At 39.5% G+C, this 16166-nt stretch overlaps 2 protein-coding genes across 2 annotated transcripts; one reads left to right on the forward strand and one right to left on the reverse strand.

The window, feature by feature from the left end:
* Nucleotides 1-3722: 3722 nt before the first annotated feature.
* syap1 (synapse associated protein 1) lies at nucleotides 3723-8869 on the reverse strand. The gene is made up of 9 exons (XM_079340430.1): nucleotides 8517-8869; nucleotides 8048-8166; nucleotides 7827-7893; nucleotides 7099-7172; nucleotides 6813-6952; nucleotides 6562-6713; nucleotides 5016-5065; nucleotides 4760-4916; nucleotides 3723-4492 (listed from the first exon to the last, which is right to left on the reverse strand). Exons 1-9 carry the CDS (start codon nucleotides 8704-8706, stop codon nucleotides 4362-4364), a joined length of 1080 nt encoding a protein of 359 aa, XP_079196556.1. The 5' UTR covers nucleotides 8707-8869; the 3' UTR covers nucleotides 3723-4361.
* A 1230-nt stretch (nucleotides 8870-10099) lies between these two features.
* Nucleotides 10100-14195, forward strand: phospho2 (phosphatase, orphan 2; the record flags this gene model as incomplete). The annotated part of the gene is made up of 3 exons (XM_079339586.1): nucleotides 10100-10170; nucleotides 10431-10525; nucleotides 13175-14195. The coding sequence occupies 3 exons, from the start codon at nucleotides 10100-10102 to the stop codon at nucleotides 13732-13734; spliced, it is 726 nt and encodes a 241-aa protein (XP_079195712.1). The 3' UTR covers nucleotides 13735-14195.
* Nucleotides 14196-16166: the final 1971 nt, after the last annotated feature.

Here is a 16166-nt window from a genome sequence, read left to right on the forward strand (position 1 = left end):
TTTGTGAGCGAAAGAGAGAGAGACCAAACAAAGAGGTGACTCATTATATGCCCGATCACACACCTGAAACCCAGAAGGAAGAAAGAATAAATTAGCATATTGATTGGTTTATTGATCGCTTGATGCAAATGAGCATTTAATCTGCAACTTCTTTTTGTTGTCTTAAGTGGACTGGTAGTTGTTGACAATCAAGACGGTGCACCATCTGTTTCCTCTGTCATACAGAAACGTAAAGAGCATGTCGAGACACGCGTGAGTGTCTGGCTGGCACAGGCTGAGCTATGTGTTTGTCTTATTTAAACATGATTACAGAGTTTCTACAAGTGAAACATGCAGACCTCCTCTCCATCATTCCTCCTTACTGACTCACTCTCTCCACTGACTTTCTCCTCCTTCTCTCCTCTGCGCGCCACTCTCATTTCAACCTCATATAACACACAACAAATTTCACACTCCCAGTGACAACTCAGGTGTGTTTGCCTAAAATCATCAGCCCATCAATTTAAGGATAAACCGAGTGCTACGTTAGTTTTATTTACATAACTTCAATTTATAAAACATATTAAGATGATTTTGTGAAAATGTAGAAAAACAGGACAAACTACTCTACAAACTACAAACTATATGAATCAGAGATAAATATTTAACAGTGACATCTTTATATTTCATGTTGACTAAGCACTGTATACTAATGGTTGCTGCTAAGATCCTCAGTCAAGGATTACTGTTGTTTGTCCAATGCTGCTATATTCAGTGCTTCTTACATTTGACCATGTTATTGTTTTTAATGGATTTTGTCTTTTGTCCTTTATCTGTCCTGTGATGCATTGCAGTGAAACTAATTGCCCTTCAGGGAAATCTAGAGTTGACAGTTGGTATGCACAGATATGATAGTTTAATATAAATAAGGGATAGGCAGCAGGCTGTAGGCAGTGGTGCAATCGTTATCATTGGTGCCTCACAGAGCGTGGGTCACTTGTTCGAGTCCCTGTCGGATAGGACCTCTCTGTGTGGAGTATGCATGTTCTCCCTTTACATGCATGGGTTCTCTCCGGGTCCAAAGACAAACAGTTGGTGACTCTAAAGTTGCCTGTAAGGTAAGTGTGGCTGGTTGTCTTTCTCTAGATGTCAGCCCTGTGATTGACTGACGAACAATCCAAGGTGTACCCCGCCTCTTCCCAATGACAGCTGGGATTGCCACCTCCGCCACTCATCATGAATGGAAAAGCTGTGAAGATTATGGATGGATGGATAAATAAGGGATATGACAGATCAGATATAAGAAAGCAAACCTAAAAAAAAGTTGACTACATGATGAAATTCAATAAATACATAAAAACAAGGACCAGAAGTTATTTTCTACACTTTGTTGTGTCGTGTGACGACCCTGCTGGTCTCTTAAGTAAGGTCCTTTACCTGCTTTTTGTAAACATAACAATGAGCATGGTCTTGTTACCTGCTCTTTTGTTAATGTTAACAGACAAACAGTAAGGTCCTTTACCTGCTTTTGTAAAGTGTCTCGAGATAACGCCTGTTATGAATTGACGCTATATAAATAAAGATTGATTGATTGATTGATTGATTTGCTGGTTGGCGGTTTTGTGCTTCAGATGCCAATGGGTGTGGCTGGGTCATCCTGGATTGAGAACACCTTGGCCCAGTTTTCTCAATGGTGTCCGGTAGGTCCAAGCCATAAGAGCAGGACCCACTTCCTCATTGTGGGAGACAGGGAGAAAGAGACAGAGAGATGTGGCTCCCCAATGCTCCTCTTTGTATTTCTTAACTTATTATGTGTGAATGTAAATCCTAATAACTCCTTCTCTTCTCCACTCATTTGTCACTGACTTTGAGCCAGTTAGTGTTGTTAAGACTATAGTTTGTATTTGATTTGTTTTAAATGCAACATTATTGTATTTTTTCATTGTACAATAAAAAAATTCACAACGTTTTAATAATTATATTCAAATACAAAGATGAACAACCACAACCACCTTCAGAAGACAACCTACAAAGGATGATGGCCAGGCATTGTTTGAATTTAATATTCATGGAAAAAATCCATCCATATATCCCTTCATCATCTATAAAGGTTTTCCTGTTCAGGGGCGCAGAGTGCTGAAGCTGATCCAAACTGTCATTGGAGGAGAGGTGGGGTACACAATGGACTGCTCGCCAGTCAATCACAGGGATAAAGACATTTTTACATAAAACATTTTTTATGTTGTAAAAACACACTGGCATATTGGTTAACAATAGTTTTGTTGTTGTAAATCTTGTTTTTATATTTTATTTCTGTTAACACATTTTTTTTGACAATTCAATTTTCGTCATTATGTTGGTTCTTATAAACCAAGAAAACCTTGATCAACCTACATCATGTGCATCTGTCTTTAGGTAAACAAAAAGAATCACATATGACTGAAGCACATAAAGTACAAATGTCTACTAAAAGGAGCCTGAAACCACAAGAGAAGACCGAATCACTGTCTTCCTAAAGAACTTCAGCTCTGGTAGACAATGCAGTGTGGTGGATGTGAGGGGTGATGGAAGGGCTCAGGCGGTTGGGAGTCCCCAGCTGGACTCTGTGACACAGTGATTACATGGTTGACATCAAGGGCCTCTAATCCATCAGGACGGCTTAGAAAAGAAAAAAAAACACCTGACGTGAATGAGCAGAGAAAGGAACAAAAGAAACATGGATCTGAATCAAGGATCACAGGGAAGAATACTTTAAAGACTCCACTTTTTACACCATTTTCATATCTATCATACATGTATTATTTGTCATGAGGAAAAGCATTTATGCAGAATGGGGGAAGGATATAGACACCCGCTGTCCCATATCCTCAGTGATGGGATCTCAGTGTGGTACAGCGATCTCTCTGCACAGTTACAAGCTTGCTTGTCTGGTGGTCAGGCTGCAATGACGGTTCATGTGGAGGACTGAATTCTCTTGAATGTCAGTATATGAACAGCCTGTTCTCAGACAAGCACAAAGAGTGTCATCTAACCCGTCTCATGTCCTCAGCTATGGAGTATGAGCTCTTACCATTTAGCACAACATACAAAGTTCTCCAATGTAAACTGAACCATTTTAATACATTGGTTTGTGCCCACCTTAATTGTTTCCATTTCATTGTTTTTTAACGATTTATTCTACTGTAAGGAAAAGTATCATATCTGCAACCTTTACCTTTCACAACACCATGTCATTTGTTTATCTTTTTTACTTTCACCCCAGCACTAATTGAAGTAAAACATGTTATTTAGTCTTTCAAAATAGAACTGTCCTCTCAGGCAGGAAGTCAGGGAGCACATGAATCACTTAAGGTGCAAAAGAACCTGCACCAAATGAATGACGTCAGTGATTTGTGTACTCTTGTAATTTCTTTGCATCCTGAGTTCACTGAATTACATTTTGAATGTCTAAGATAGTTTTCATTTGTAGAGCGACTGCAGCGCACGTTTCCTTCAATACATCTTTATTTAAGTCGCGCTCTGGTTCAAACTGTTTCCTTAGTTCTCCATTAGAGGCCACAGCTCATGGATGATTAAACTAAATAAATACACAAGCTGAACAAACAGGTCAACGCTGTGATTTTCTATTAAATAGATTATTTGTATACCTTTTGTTACAGCTTCAATGAATGACTTGACAATAATGTTAAAGAAACATTTTTCCGGGCTGCGTGTCCACCATAAACACCATTTACTGTAAAGCATTCAAATGAACAGATAAATATTTATTAAAAGGATGACAGATAAAACAGGAGACGTAAAGTATTTGAGTTGCAGAAAAGAAAAGACATGCCTCAAAGAAATGTATCAAACTGCAGTACAAAATGTAAAATACCAAGCAGATGGGATGACAGTGCATTGTAATTGAAGTGAAGAGTAGTGTTAGAAACCTCTTTATTTACATAAATGCATCTTTACATTTGACTCTGCTGTAACTTCACTGAGACTTGACTGTACTACCCAGCAGGAAAGAGAAACAATTTGATTTCAAACAGGCCTTCTGCGATTAGAAAATCCATGTATTTGCACATGAGCGCCCTCTAGTGGCGGCTCACCACCGACAAGAGTGTGTATGGCAAACAAATCAATTTAAACTAAATCAGGAGGGTGCAACGACATAGCTCTTCACTGATTCATCTGAACATAATTGTGTTCCCAGCAGAGGGGGAAAAACTCTCTCTATTAATGGATCTACACCTTCATCATGTACAGGAGGATGTTTACAAGATAGTTATCAGAGTTAGGTACGGCTGAGATGCTGACGTTCATCTTGTCATCATCGCTGATGGATATTCCTCCACTCCGCACCGTTTCATCATACAGGACACAGACACGGTGGATGTCTAGCTTTGGTCAGCCTGTAGCATCTTTTCGATCTCTTGGTCCCACTGGTCGTCTTTGTTGTCTGATCCGCTCACCACCTCGTACTCCTGGAGCTCCTGCTGCAGCTCCTTCTCCCAGTCAGCTGACTCATCTGCATGTGGAGGAGCGGGAGTGTTATTAAAAGTGAAAGACATAATCACTCCCAAGATTAGAGGCCAGCCTCGACGTCGTCTTTTTAAAAAATTTTTTTATTGTTTTGATTAAGAGCCCCACGCCGCAGAATTTCTCTGAAAACTCTGTTACTCACTCTCAGGCTCCATCGCTTACGTAAGCTTTATTTTATCTCGTCCGGCACGGACGAGATAAAATTCCAACTGTTATCATGTATTCACACAATAAAAAACAGAGGAACTCTAACCATCAGGAGTGGAAGCGCTATCCTTCTTATCAAGCACCAGCTGCTCCATCTCTTTCCTCAGGTCTTCCTGATCGAAGGCGCTCGAGTCAAAAGCGTCACTCACAAACTCGGACACCCCGGGACTTGTGGACATTTCCTCCTCCTCTTCTTGAGCCGGCTGAGAGGCACACGGACGGGACCGAAGATTTTAATCAACACTTAGAACGACTGTAAATATACAGAGATACACGCACATCTTTGTTTTCAGTTCTCTTACCTTCTGCACGCTGCTGATGGAAACTGGGGGAGTTTTTGGTCTGACATTATCTATGGGAAAAAAAACAGTGCTGTAAGTGTTCTTTATTTAGATGGTGTTGACAGAAGTCAATGATATATGGACTTCCTCTAAAACTGCAGCACTCTGGGTTTTGTAGCAGAACTTGTTTATAGTTAGAGACATTAACATTCAGGTCAATGAATAGAAAACAAGTGACAAGAAGTGATACATGAAATACCTTGTGTCTCCTGAGAAAAGAGAAGTGGTGGATGAAGTAACAGAGGCCATTATACAACACAAATGACAATATATGGCTTTCTATCAAGGCTTTGTGTATTTCAACGATATCACACATTCACAAAACAACAGAAAACAAGATACTGATGAGCAGAAAATGTAATAAAGCCATTTATTTACATGCACAGAGATCCTAGCGGTCATACAGTCGATGCATCCTACACTGGTCGCAGGACATAAACATCACTCCCCCCCCTCACATTGACTCGAGGTGAATTCTCCTGAGAATATCCTGCTGTATTCTCACTTCAGCTCGGTCAGATTTGATGCAGAAAAAGTACTAAGGTCTGGCAGGAGAAACTCCGGGTGAAATCCAAAGGAAAACTTCAGCAGTTTGCGTTAACTCATAAAGCAGCTCCGAAAAATATCCCTCATATAATATGAACAGAATTGAGCGAAGATTAAAGTGTAAAAATACCCTTTTTTAAATCAATGAGAATGATCTATTTTGGGTTTCTATTGTCATTTGGTCATTGTGCCTTTTCTTTTTGACATCTGTATTGTGGGTTCAACAAAACACTTTTTTTATTGATTCTTAAATCTGAAGTCTTTGGTGGGGTCCATCTAAAACATACAAACTCATCGGCAACCTCCGGTGTAAAAAATGAAGCTGATGCAGAGTGCAAAATCCTGCAGTTTGTCGAGTTCTACTTGAGGCCGGCTGCAGAAGCACCCGAAGTCACAAACACAACCTACTCTTTATTTTATAGCAGAAATGATCATGTTTACAGCCTGGTACAAAAAGCTCAATTAGTTGATCAGCATGACATGTACGGGGTCAAATGTTTTGATACCTCATCTGTTTCCATTTTATGAAGGACAAGCATTGCTTTGTCCTTTAACATTTACTGTACAGTCTATGAGTTACACTCGTAACGTTAGACCTCTGCAGGATATGTTTGCAGTGCAGAACAGAAGAGCTCTGCAGAAACTTTGTTAGCCTTGCTGTCCAGACGAACGTTACAGAAGCATGCTCTGTCATAGCACGAAGCCTTTATCCTTTATTTCAGTTCTCTCTGTAAACTCTGAGGACAAGAATGATAAATACTTAAACTCATCACCTGATGCAAAATATGTAAAGGGGTCAAACAAAAAGGCTAAACCCAGACAGCGGCCTCTGCTAGCTAAAATAAAAGTTTCAGAGTTTTTTTTCTTCGTTGCATCATTTTGAATTGTCCCGAGTCTGTATGGATTTCTCATTTTTTGGCGTGGTGTTGTTACATTCCCACTAATAGCACTGAAGTCTGACCTGTTAAGACGACGTCCTCAGGTGACACGCTGGTCCCTCTGTCCTCGTCGTCCTTCTGCTGCTGCTGAGCTGCCAGCGCTGTGAGCTGAGCCGACTGCTTCACCAGAGACACCCGGTAGAAATAATTCCTCCAGAAAACCTCCTCCTTCACACTGTCAACACATCACAATCACTTTTATTATACACTATTTTTCTTTTGCAGGTAATTTCAATACACACACAATATCAGACTATCCTGTAAGGCTACTGACTGTTTAGGAACCAGGTCGAAGCGCATGCGGTTGAGGAGCTGGTCTTCCTCCAGCATCACTGCAGCCAGTGGATACATGTGCTCCATGTCGAAGGAGAACTGAACCCCAGCCGGAGGGTCTCGCAAGAAATTCCTCTTGTCCTAGAATCAGCAGGCAGAAACACACAGAGGATTTCAAGAGGGAGGCATCATTACACAAAGATGTTCACAAACGGTGACAGACAGACAGACAGACAGATAGATAGATAGATATCGATATTCATTTAATGCACAATGTCTTTGCTTACAGCTGACAGAGCAAGAATCTGCTGCTGGATCGTCTCCTCCTCATTGTAGCCGACCCACGGAGGTACTGCTGCTTCTACACACAGACATGAACACAGACATAATCACTCACACACACTCAAATCCTTACATACACACAGCTTCATGAAAAAAGTCACTTAAACATAAAAAACACAAGACCGTCAGACATAATGGACTCCTAAAGATGTCTTATCCCTCAGTCTTTCGTCTCATCTCTGAGACACACACGTGAACAAATCATTTATAACACCACATCATCATCCTGCTGCTGTCAGTGAGTCAGGAGCATTAAAATCACCATAAAGTTGTGACAAAACCCCCCCAAAAAACAACAACAACGGCACATTTTTTCGAGGATGTTTAGGTAAACATGAGGCTGAAAATAAATCTCCACCAGACATCACAACATTTGGAAGTTTCATCTTACAGCTTCGTTAAAAGGGGCTTGTTAGTTTGTTGTCACACACTAGCGTCACTATTCTACACTTTTTGCAGCCAACTTGAGACTTTGAAGAATTTGATAAGCAAAGAACATGATTGACGATGTGTTCAGTATATTTCGGTAAACGTTGTTGTCAGGTGTGAGCTGGGGCTTGAAAACACAAAGAGTTGCCATGCAGAAAGAGTTAAAGGCTAAAGCTTGGGTTCTATAACATAACAACAGTCGTATTACTGGAGTGTGAGTTTCGTTGTTTTATTCTGATTTTACCTGATTTTTTGGACTTGTTCTCTTGAACAAACTTTTCCTGCTCCTTTTGGAAGTCTCCCAGAAAGGTCTAAAAACACAAACATGATGATCAAAGAAAAGGGACATTCTTCTTCACTTCTAACAGCTTTAAGCACATTGCAGCTTTGGCAACGACACATCAAAAACACAGCTGTCTTCTAAATGTTGCCAAACTTGTTTCACGAGCCTAAAGAGCGGCATGCCTTGTCGATGATGCCGTCGATTTTTCCTTCTTCTACCGTCTTCTTGATTGTTTGAGCTGTCTCCACCATTGACTCGGATATCTTCTTTGTGGCGTTGGTGGCAAAGCTGAAGATGTAGCCTACACATGGAGGAGGAGATGACAAAAACAGGCTCAGCTATGCGTTTCTGTGGAAATATATAATAAACTAGGCAAGTACCAAAGTGCAGAGTATCCAAAGAAATAATAGGATATGTAGAACTAAAGGGAATTATTTGAACTGTATATTGGACTGATGATATTCTCTTGTTTACGTCGAGGACATATTAATGTCCCTTCATACAAGTAGGAGAGGTTTGGTTCATATCTAGGACATCACTCTTGTTGTTTAATAAATGGAGGATGAGTCACCAAAGAGAAGTTAGTATCTTAATGATGTTAACCACGTGATGGCTGATTTAAAATAAGTGAGTAATAATAGGGCGTCTTACCACCAAGTCCTTTGCTCTGCTCAGAGTTGTCCTGGTTGGCCTCTGGTTCTCCATCCTGCTCAGCTGCTTGCTGTTTGTTTACCTCGTTTTGAGCCTCCACCACCTTCTCTTCCTGCTCCTCTCTGACGTCAGGCGTCTTCGTCAACGTTGGGTCCTCCAAACCCAACCACGTCCCCAAGCCTTTCAGCATGTTTATCGAAATTAAATGACTGATTAGGCTTCAAGGCGTCAGAAACAACGCACTGAAGACACGGACTGGTTCGAGACTTAATGCAACCAGGAACTGAAAATCCACAGTTTTTCTTCTTCTCTGTTTGCTTCTGTGGAATTCAAGTTGGGCATTGCTGCCGTCTGGTGGCCAGAAGGGGGAAGTGACGCCTGCAGGAGGCCTCTCGATCATTGGGATAACTACACTTGCTGTCGTTGAGAGTTTTTTTTTAAAGTTAAGAATGAAGGGATGAGTGGTTGTTCAATGTGGTCAAAGTAGAGGAGAACATGTAAACAAAGTGTTTTAGTGCACTCTGGAAACAGATGAAAACGGTATACACACAACGGGAAAGTAAAAACACAAAACATGAAAAACAAAAACAAATTAGCGAGGAAATTACTGGAAAGGCCTTTATCATAATGGCTAAATCACATAAAACAAACACGTTCCCCCATAGAGAGCTTCACCAGGGCTTGTAAAATATTCTACCTTAAAAGTGACTTGCACGATATGATGGAAAATACTGACAAAGCTTTTTTAAAAAACTTATTTTATATGGCAGCACTATCATAAATGTATTGTACAATAAACAAAACTCCACACGATCGTACATAAAAACACAAAATGTTATATAATGTTGCAAAGGTCGTCGTGTTTATAACACAGGCTGATAGCGGCACATCACCAGCAGAGGGCGGTAATGAGCTGAGAGCTGTACCACTTCATGTAAACATTAAGACGAGGAGCAAGAGACAGACCGGCAGACTTTTGTCATACAGGCTGAGGTCGGTTGATCACTGTTTGACTATACATATAATGTGTCCTGTGTGTTATAACCCTGTGTGTAGACTAGTGTAGAAATCTTTGTTTTATGTCACCGTGATGTGAATTTCAGAGCGCAGTTTGACAGAATTATTTTTCTTTTCGGCCTCTTGTCTGATAAGAGACGAAACTACACTAGATCTCTCATGAAAAATAACCAATTCAAAATAAAACACGTTTTAACCTACGTTTTATATTAAATAGTAAACACATGCTAACAGATCAGGATGGATTAAAGTGTTGCTTTAAACTCGGCGTATAAAACAGAGTTATTTATTGATCTTTGAGTCTGTAGTTCAGTCTTTAAGACACTGTGCTAGTTAAAACGAAGGTTGATTATTTAAAGAGATAACATTAAAACTAACCACACCTTCGTTTACCACTAGGCTGCCATACATGCATTTAAGAAACTTATTTAAATAACTTACTTGACGATATTATTATTGTATGATTATGTTATGATAACGTAGTTTTGGTCCAAAATATGAGTTTCTTTATGCTGCAGATATTGCTGTACAACATTTGTGTATAACTTTTTTTTTCCAGTTAAAAAATGAAGACTCTGGTAGTGTTTGATTTTGACCACACAGTGGTGGATGACAACAGTGACACTTGGGTGTTGAGGTACATTTCATATTCATTATGTATCTCACTGTATCAATAAACTAATCACAAGGAAACATTTAGCTGAAACAAAAGTAATGTCTGTTTTTTTTCCTGCCAACAAATGTAAAAATAACCAGAACAATTTAACACAGCAAGACTGTTAGTCCGAGGTTGACAGAAACCACATTGACTTTAAGATTGAAATATGTAACTTTAATTTGACTTACAACCAACATTACCGATTTATCACTCATTTGTTTTTGCTCCCCTCCTCCTAGATGCCTGCCTGGCGAGGCACTTCCTGACTCTGTGAAGAAATCCTACAGAAAAGGTCAATGGACTGAGTTCATGGGCAGAGTGATGAAATACATTGGTGAGAATTAATGATCCTGTTCGTTGGAGTAGTTAGTTATTTCAAAGTAGGGCTGACTGATACATGATCTTTGATGTAAATATCAATGAGATCGAAAAATTCTGATACCAACGTATTAGCTGACACTTTTCCTCAAACACAGTATTCAAACATTTGTGGAAAAGATATTGAAGAAAAGATGGTCATTCAACTGAAAATGAACTCTGCTTGTACATGCATCAGCACCTGACCCTCTAGCACTCTCTGCTAGTCTAAAACAAACAATACTCATATGAAATACTATTTGATTTGTGAATAAATCTATTCTTCTTCGTGCATATCTTAAGTAAAATGAGCAGATACTGATAGTCAGTTGATATGCTCATATTGTCCTATATTATAGACTGGCCTATTCATCGGTCAGGCTCTAGATGAATTTAAAGAGCATATTGCAGGTTAAAGACAAAACTTAACTAATCATAGGAAAATACGTTAACAATACTTTGCACGTCTTTGCTTTTTACTTCCGCATTCGGCTGTGACGTAACATAAGGGAGTCCCGCTGAATCCCCGTCTGTTTAACATAGAAAATCATGGATCCGAGTGTCACTCCCGTCAATAAATAGGAAGAAAATATGTATTCCTTTACATATAATGGTCCACTGGCTTATTATTCTGAACCTGTTAGATGTGATAGAGAGCAGAAAGAGGCAGGATTAGAGGAATAACGGCCTCAGGAGAGAAGTCAAGTTGTAGGAGGAGCAGGCGTCCTGCTGAGTGACAGGTGTCAGCTCGCCATATATGGGCGAGTGCTGTGTTCACATCAGCTTATGTAAAGTTTATAATCACATTCAATCAATTAAAAAACAATTTGTAGAAGGTGTGAGTGCCGATCATTCAACTTTACATTGTATGGGAGTTAATCGTCAAAACGGCAAATCTGTACAACGTATTACGGTGCCGCGCTGTGCACGCGCGCGCGAGAGAGAACCCGATTACACGGCCTGTGCAAATGCAGCACGATGTCTTTATTGTTTATTCCTGATGCAGCCCAGTGCTCACGTTGTTATAGAAAACACAGTGTATGGTGCAGGATTCTCCTGACGTGAGTTCACAGCGCACGTAATCCACACAAACATGCACAACAGCGCACACACTCCACAGTTTAATGTGTGCACATATATTAGGCTACTACAAAAAGTTTAACATTTTAATGGGATAGACGACCGACAGACGTAAAGCTTGTGTTTCTGTTTGTTTCCAAACCGCGCGTTCCGTCTTTCCCCACTGCGCGCGCACACACACACACACACGCACACACACACACACACACACACACACACACACACACACACACGCGCGCGCTCTCTTGCAACAGAGTTGGATTTATAATAAATCGTATGACTACATATATTAATACAGACTGTCCGGTGTCTATTACGCTCACACTAGAGAATATAACAGAGGATTCCAGCAGATCAAATCATTAAACGCTTTCTGTCTGCGTATATAATATTTGATGTTAAACACCCAGAGATTTAAATTAATAAGGAAACGCTTTTGTGTCTGATGCCGAAATATTCAACGTGTCTGTTCGATGGTTTCTGAGGTTGTGGGAATAATTCACCAAAACACACTATGAATAATCAAGCCACTTACACTATGCACCCGAATGTGCGCCGTGCAAATTACAAACTATTGCAGGGAGGCATCCTGTCTGTTCTCACTCACTACCACGTATCATTACACCTCTTTAATCCTGTCATGTTTTAGCCTGTTTTTTGTGCTTTAATTCTTTTGTGCTGCCTTCTAAATGTTTGTTTGTAAAGTGTTTCATGCTCTCGGTGCAAGACAAGTTCCCCCAGGGGCAATAAAGGCTTCATTCATTCATTCATACACGTACGCATAAAGCCGATCAAAGCAGAGTAACAGAACGCGACTCCCTTATGTTACGTCATATGACGCGTTGTTGAAAAAAAAGCGAGTTCGAAACAGCTATGCTAAAAACAGCCACTTTCCCCTCTAAATTAGAGCACTTATGTGTTGAAGAATATACAGAAAATTGATGTACTTATTCTACAGCCCTTATCTGACAACATGAAGTGTTAATCTCAACTTTTTTTTAACCTGCAATATGCTCTTTAAGTATGTATTTTATTTATTTATATTCCTAAAATCTTTCTACTATTTGTTTACACTGTAGCTCAGAAAGAAACATTCTTTACATTCTTCTTTATGTCCAGCACATGCCGAAAAATTGACAAGAAACTTGTCAAACTTTGACAATAAGTATCCCCCTTTTCCCCCCTTTTCAAACAGTCCCCCTGTGGTCTAAATGAAACATCTGTGCTGTGCTTTGATGGTGGACCTGCGCAAATATTTTGCTCTAGGCTGGAGGTGGAGTCTATGGGTGAAGATAACAGGGGAGGGGATTTTTTCTACCCAGAATCCAACTTGTGCTGTCACACACTGAGAACATTTTCTCTGTGTGGTAAGACTTAAGCAGACCACAAACAAAGGACTGGATGGATTAATTTCAAATTGTGTGGGTCAGTAGACACTCAGGTTACCCAAATTAATGTTCAAAAACACTGTTAAGGTGGAATTTCATAATATGTCCCCCTTAATATCTTACTGCTTCCTCCTTCTTTTTGTTGTTGGTTTCTCCAGGAGACCAGGATGTCAGCTCAGAAAGGATCCGCAGTGTGATGGAGACCATCCCCTTTACAGCAGGAATGACAGACTTGCTGACTTATATACTTGAGCATAAAAGCAGCGTTGAATGCATCGTCATCTCTGACTCCAACACCCTGTTCATCGACTGGATCCTCCAGGCATCAGGACTCCAGGCAGCTGTCGATCGGGTTTTCACGAACCCAGCTAAATTCAACGAGCTAGGTTACATGGAGATAGAGTGCTGCCACTCTCATGACTGCACACAATGCCCTGTAAACCTGTGTAAGAGGAAAGTCCTGGAGCTGTATCTTTCAGAAAGGTGTGATGGAGGTGTCAGGTACGAGCGGATATATTACGCGGGGGATGGTGGGAATGATCTCTGTCCGACTTTCTGTCTGCGAGGGAACGATGTTGTGATGCCCAGAAAAGGTTACACCCTGGAGAAACTTCTGTCCAAACTGGAGAGTCAGAAAGATGACACTTCTCTGAGAGCAACGATCATTGCCTGGAGCAACGGCACAGAGATACTTGAGCAACTTAAAGCCAGTATGTAGCCTTCGTCAGAGCGTTGAGTTTAAAATAAAAAAAAAACGTGAAATTCTAACTTACCGGTAAATATTGTGCTTATAAAAATAAGACTTTGCATGTTAGGGCAGTCCTGCTCCTTGAAATTATAAAAACACCCCCACACAAGTCAATGTTTTTTTTATTTAAATTTTTTAATGCCAATTTTTGGTTAAATTATTTCTATCACTTATCCTTTAACTTTAACCGTTAGTTGTTTATCCCTTTTAAAAATCAACTCAAAGCCCTAGACATATATTTTTGACCTAAAGTCATTATCGAGGCAGTGTTTTTAATAGCGCGAAGGGGAGAGGGAATCATCTCAGCCTAATTAAAAAATAAAGACTTAGTTTTGACATGTGCATTAATGTAGGACTTATAGGGTCATTGTGGCACCTCTGAAATACGCCACTTACAAAGTGCTTCACCGTCCAATAAACCCGGCCCCCCATCTTTTGGAGACGTATCCAAAGTACACTGAAAACACCCGAGGGTCATGACCTCAGCTCTTACTGTCCCGATGCGTAAGATGAAGTAGACTTCTGCCATTTGACATAAAAACATATATATTTTTTTTAGCTTTACAGAAAGTCACATTTAAAACAGTCCAAGCACAGAAACTGTGTTTTGATGCACCCTTTGATTTAAATATCATACATGAAGTGAATATTACAGCCAGAGTTAGATTCACCATTTCTATTATGATGTTGTTCTGTATTCATTGTATTACCTTTGTGGTGGCTCAGCTGTGCTTGGTTAACATGCTTATTCTTCAATGACTTGAACTGTTTTACATCTCAGGTTTACATTTTGTTCGTACATTTGATGCTGTCTTTATCCTTTGATCCAGGCTTTGAATAACTTCATCACTGTTCCCTCTGAGTTGGCATGAATGACATTAACCTTCACTTTAGTCATTTATCTTTAAAGGAGCAGTATATAACTCTGACACCTAGTGTTTAAAATGGGCACTGCAGTTCAAATTCAAAACATTAGGAAGAGAACTGTCTCCCCAATGAAGCTTTGCATTGTCTCATTGGCTCTCACCTCACTCTATATCTTAAAGCATCTCCAATATTAATCCAAGTGTCACCACGTTTTTGGTCGTGGAGCTTATTTGGAAAAATTGTTGAGTCGACTCAGTTTTATGTGAACCAGTTTGCTTTCCCTCCTTATCGTTGCAACACTTTGGTTTGTCGTTTGGTTTAAACAGACAGGGATGCCCTAAAACTGGTAAGGTCATTTTAGGATTTAATTGTCTAGATATCTTACATATTGTTTGTTTAAGCTACATGTACAACTAGTCCATGTCTTTTCCTTTTTTTCCCCTTTTTTTTTTACTACAATACCATCCACTTACATTGGCTTTCATGGCTATTTTATCTGAAAACACAGCAGCACCGTTTATAATTGATTATATTGATCTAAGCTCTGCTTGTTATTGAAGTTTTCAGTTTTGATAAATTTTTGTTGTCTAAAACACAAGGGAACCCTTCAGCCATATTTGTCATTACAAAGTGTTGTTACCAGGACAGAGGATCCAAGCTTTGGTGTTTATGAAAGTCATATTGCACTCAGACACTGTTCAGATTACCTGTGAAAAATATATTTTTTGAAATGAGTTGATATTCTTGTAATTTAAAAGATACAACTAAAACCAGAAACCTCTTGTATTAACTGTAGTCTTTATGTTACTTCCGATAAGGAATCAGAGAGTACTCAACAACATCAACACTCTATTCTCCAGTTTTAAATGCCTTCATGAAAAAGTAATGTTGTAATGTTGGATGCATGTTTCTTGATTATCAGTAAAGAAGGTCTTACTGAAATATACCAGACACAATGAATGTAGTCAGATAGCGGCTTTAATAATGTTTACTTGTACACACAATCTAATAAAACAGCAAAAAGGAGCCGGTAAACACTGTTTCAGGCGCACAACCACAACGAGACTAAAAAGAGACAGAAAAATGAGCACACTGAATGTCCAACATGTGCATGTTGCTCTGACAATGTTCCTACATCACTCCTATAGGCTAAACATTCTTGATAGGATTTTTTAAGCTAAATTGGAGGATTCTCAAAACTACTAACTGTCCCTGTTAGTAGATTGAGTATTTTCCACTTCATCTCATTTGACATTTCATAATTTTAACCAAATAAAGTGTGCAGCTGAGGCTGATGGGAATGTATTTATTAATTATGTATAATAAAGGACACATTAAGAATTCACCTACTGAAGGTGGAGCTAGATAAAAGATAATCAATAAACTTCTCTAAATAAGAAGCAAGTTTCATAGTTATTTACCTGGCTGTTGATTTCATCAATGCGATAGATTTTTTTTTTTTTATGTTAGGAGCGTGTGTGAATCAACAAATGGATCCTCTTATTGATATAATGAATCTAACCTTAGTATCAAGG

This window comes from Symphodus melops (assembly GCF_947650265.1).
Source record: "Symphodus melops genome assembly, chromosome: 3".
NCBI classification, from domain to species: domain Eukaryota; kingdom Metazoa; phylum Chordata; class Actinopteri; order Labriformes; family Labridae; genus Symphodus; species Symphodus melops.

Coding starts and splice junctions, on each gene's coding strand:
- syap1 (XM_079340430.1), bottom strand. CDS start 8,706: ATGCTGAAAGGCTTGGGGACGTGGTTGGGTTTGGAGGACCCAACGTTG. Junction 8,167..8,516: donor GCAGAGCAAAGGACTTGGTG/GTAAGACGCCCT, acceptor CTCCATGTGTAG/GCTACATCTTCAGCTTTGCC. Junction 7,173..7,826: donor GAACAAGTCCAAAAAATCAG/GTAAAATCAGAA, acceptor GTCTGTGTGTAG/AAGCAGCAGTACCTCCGTGG.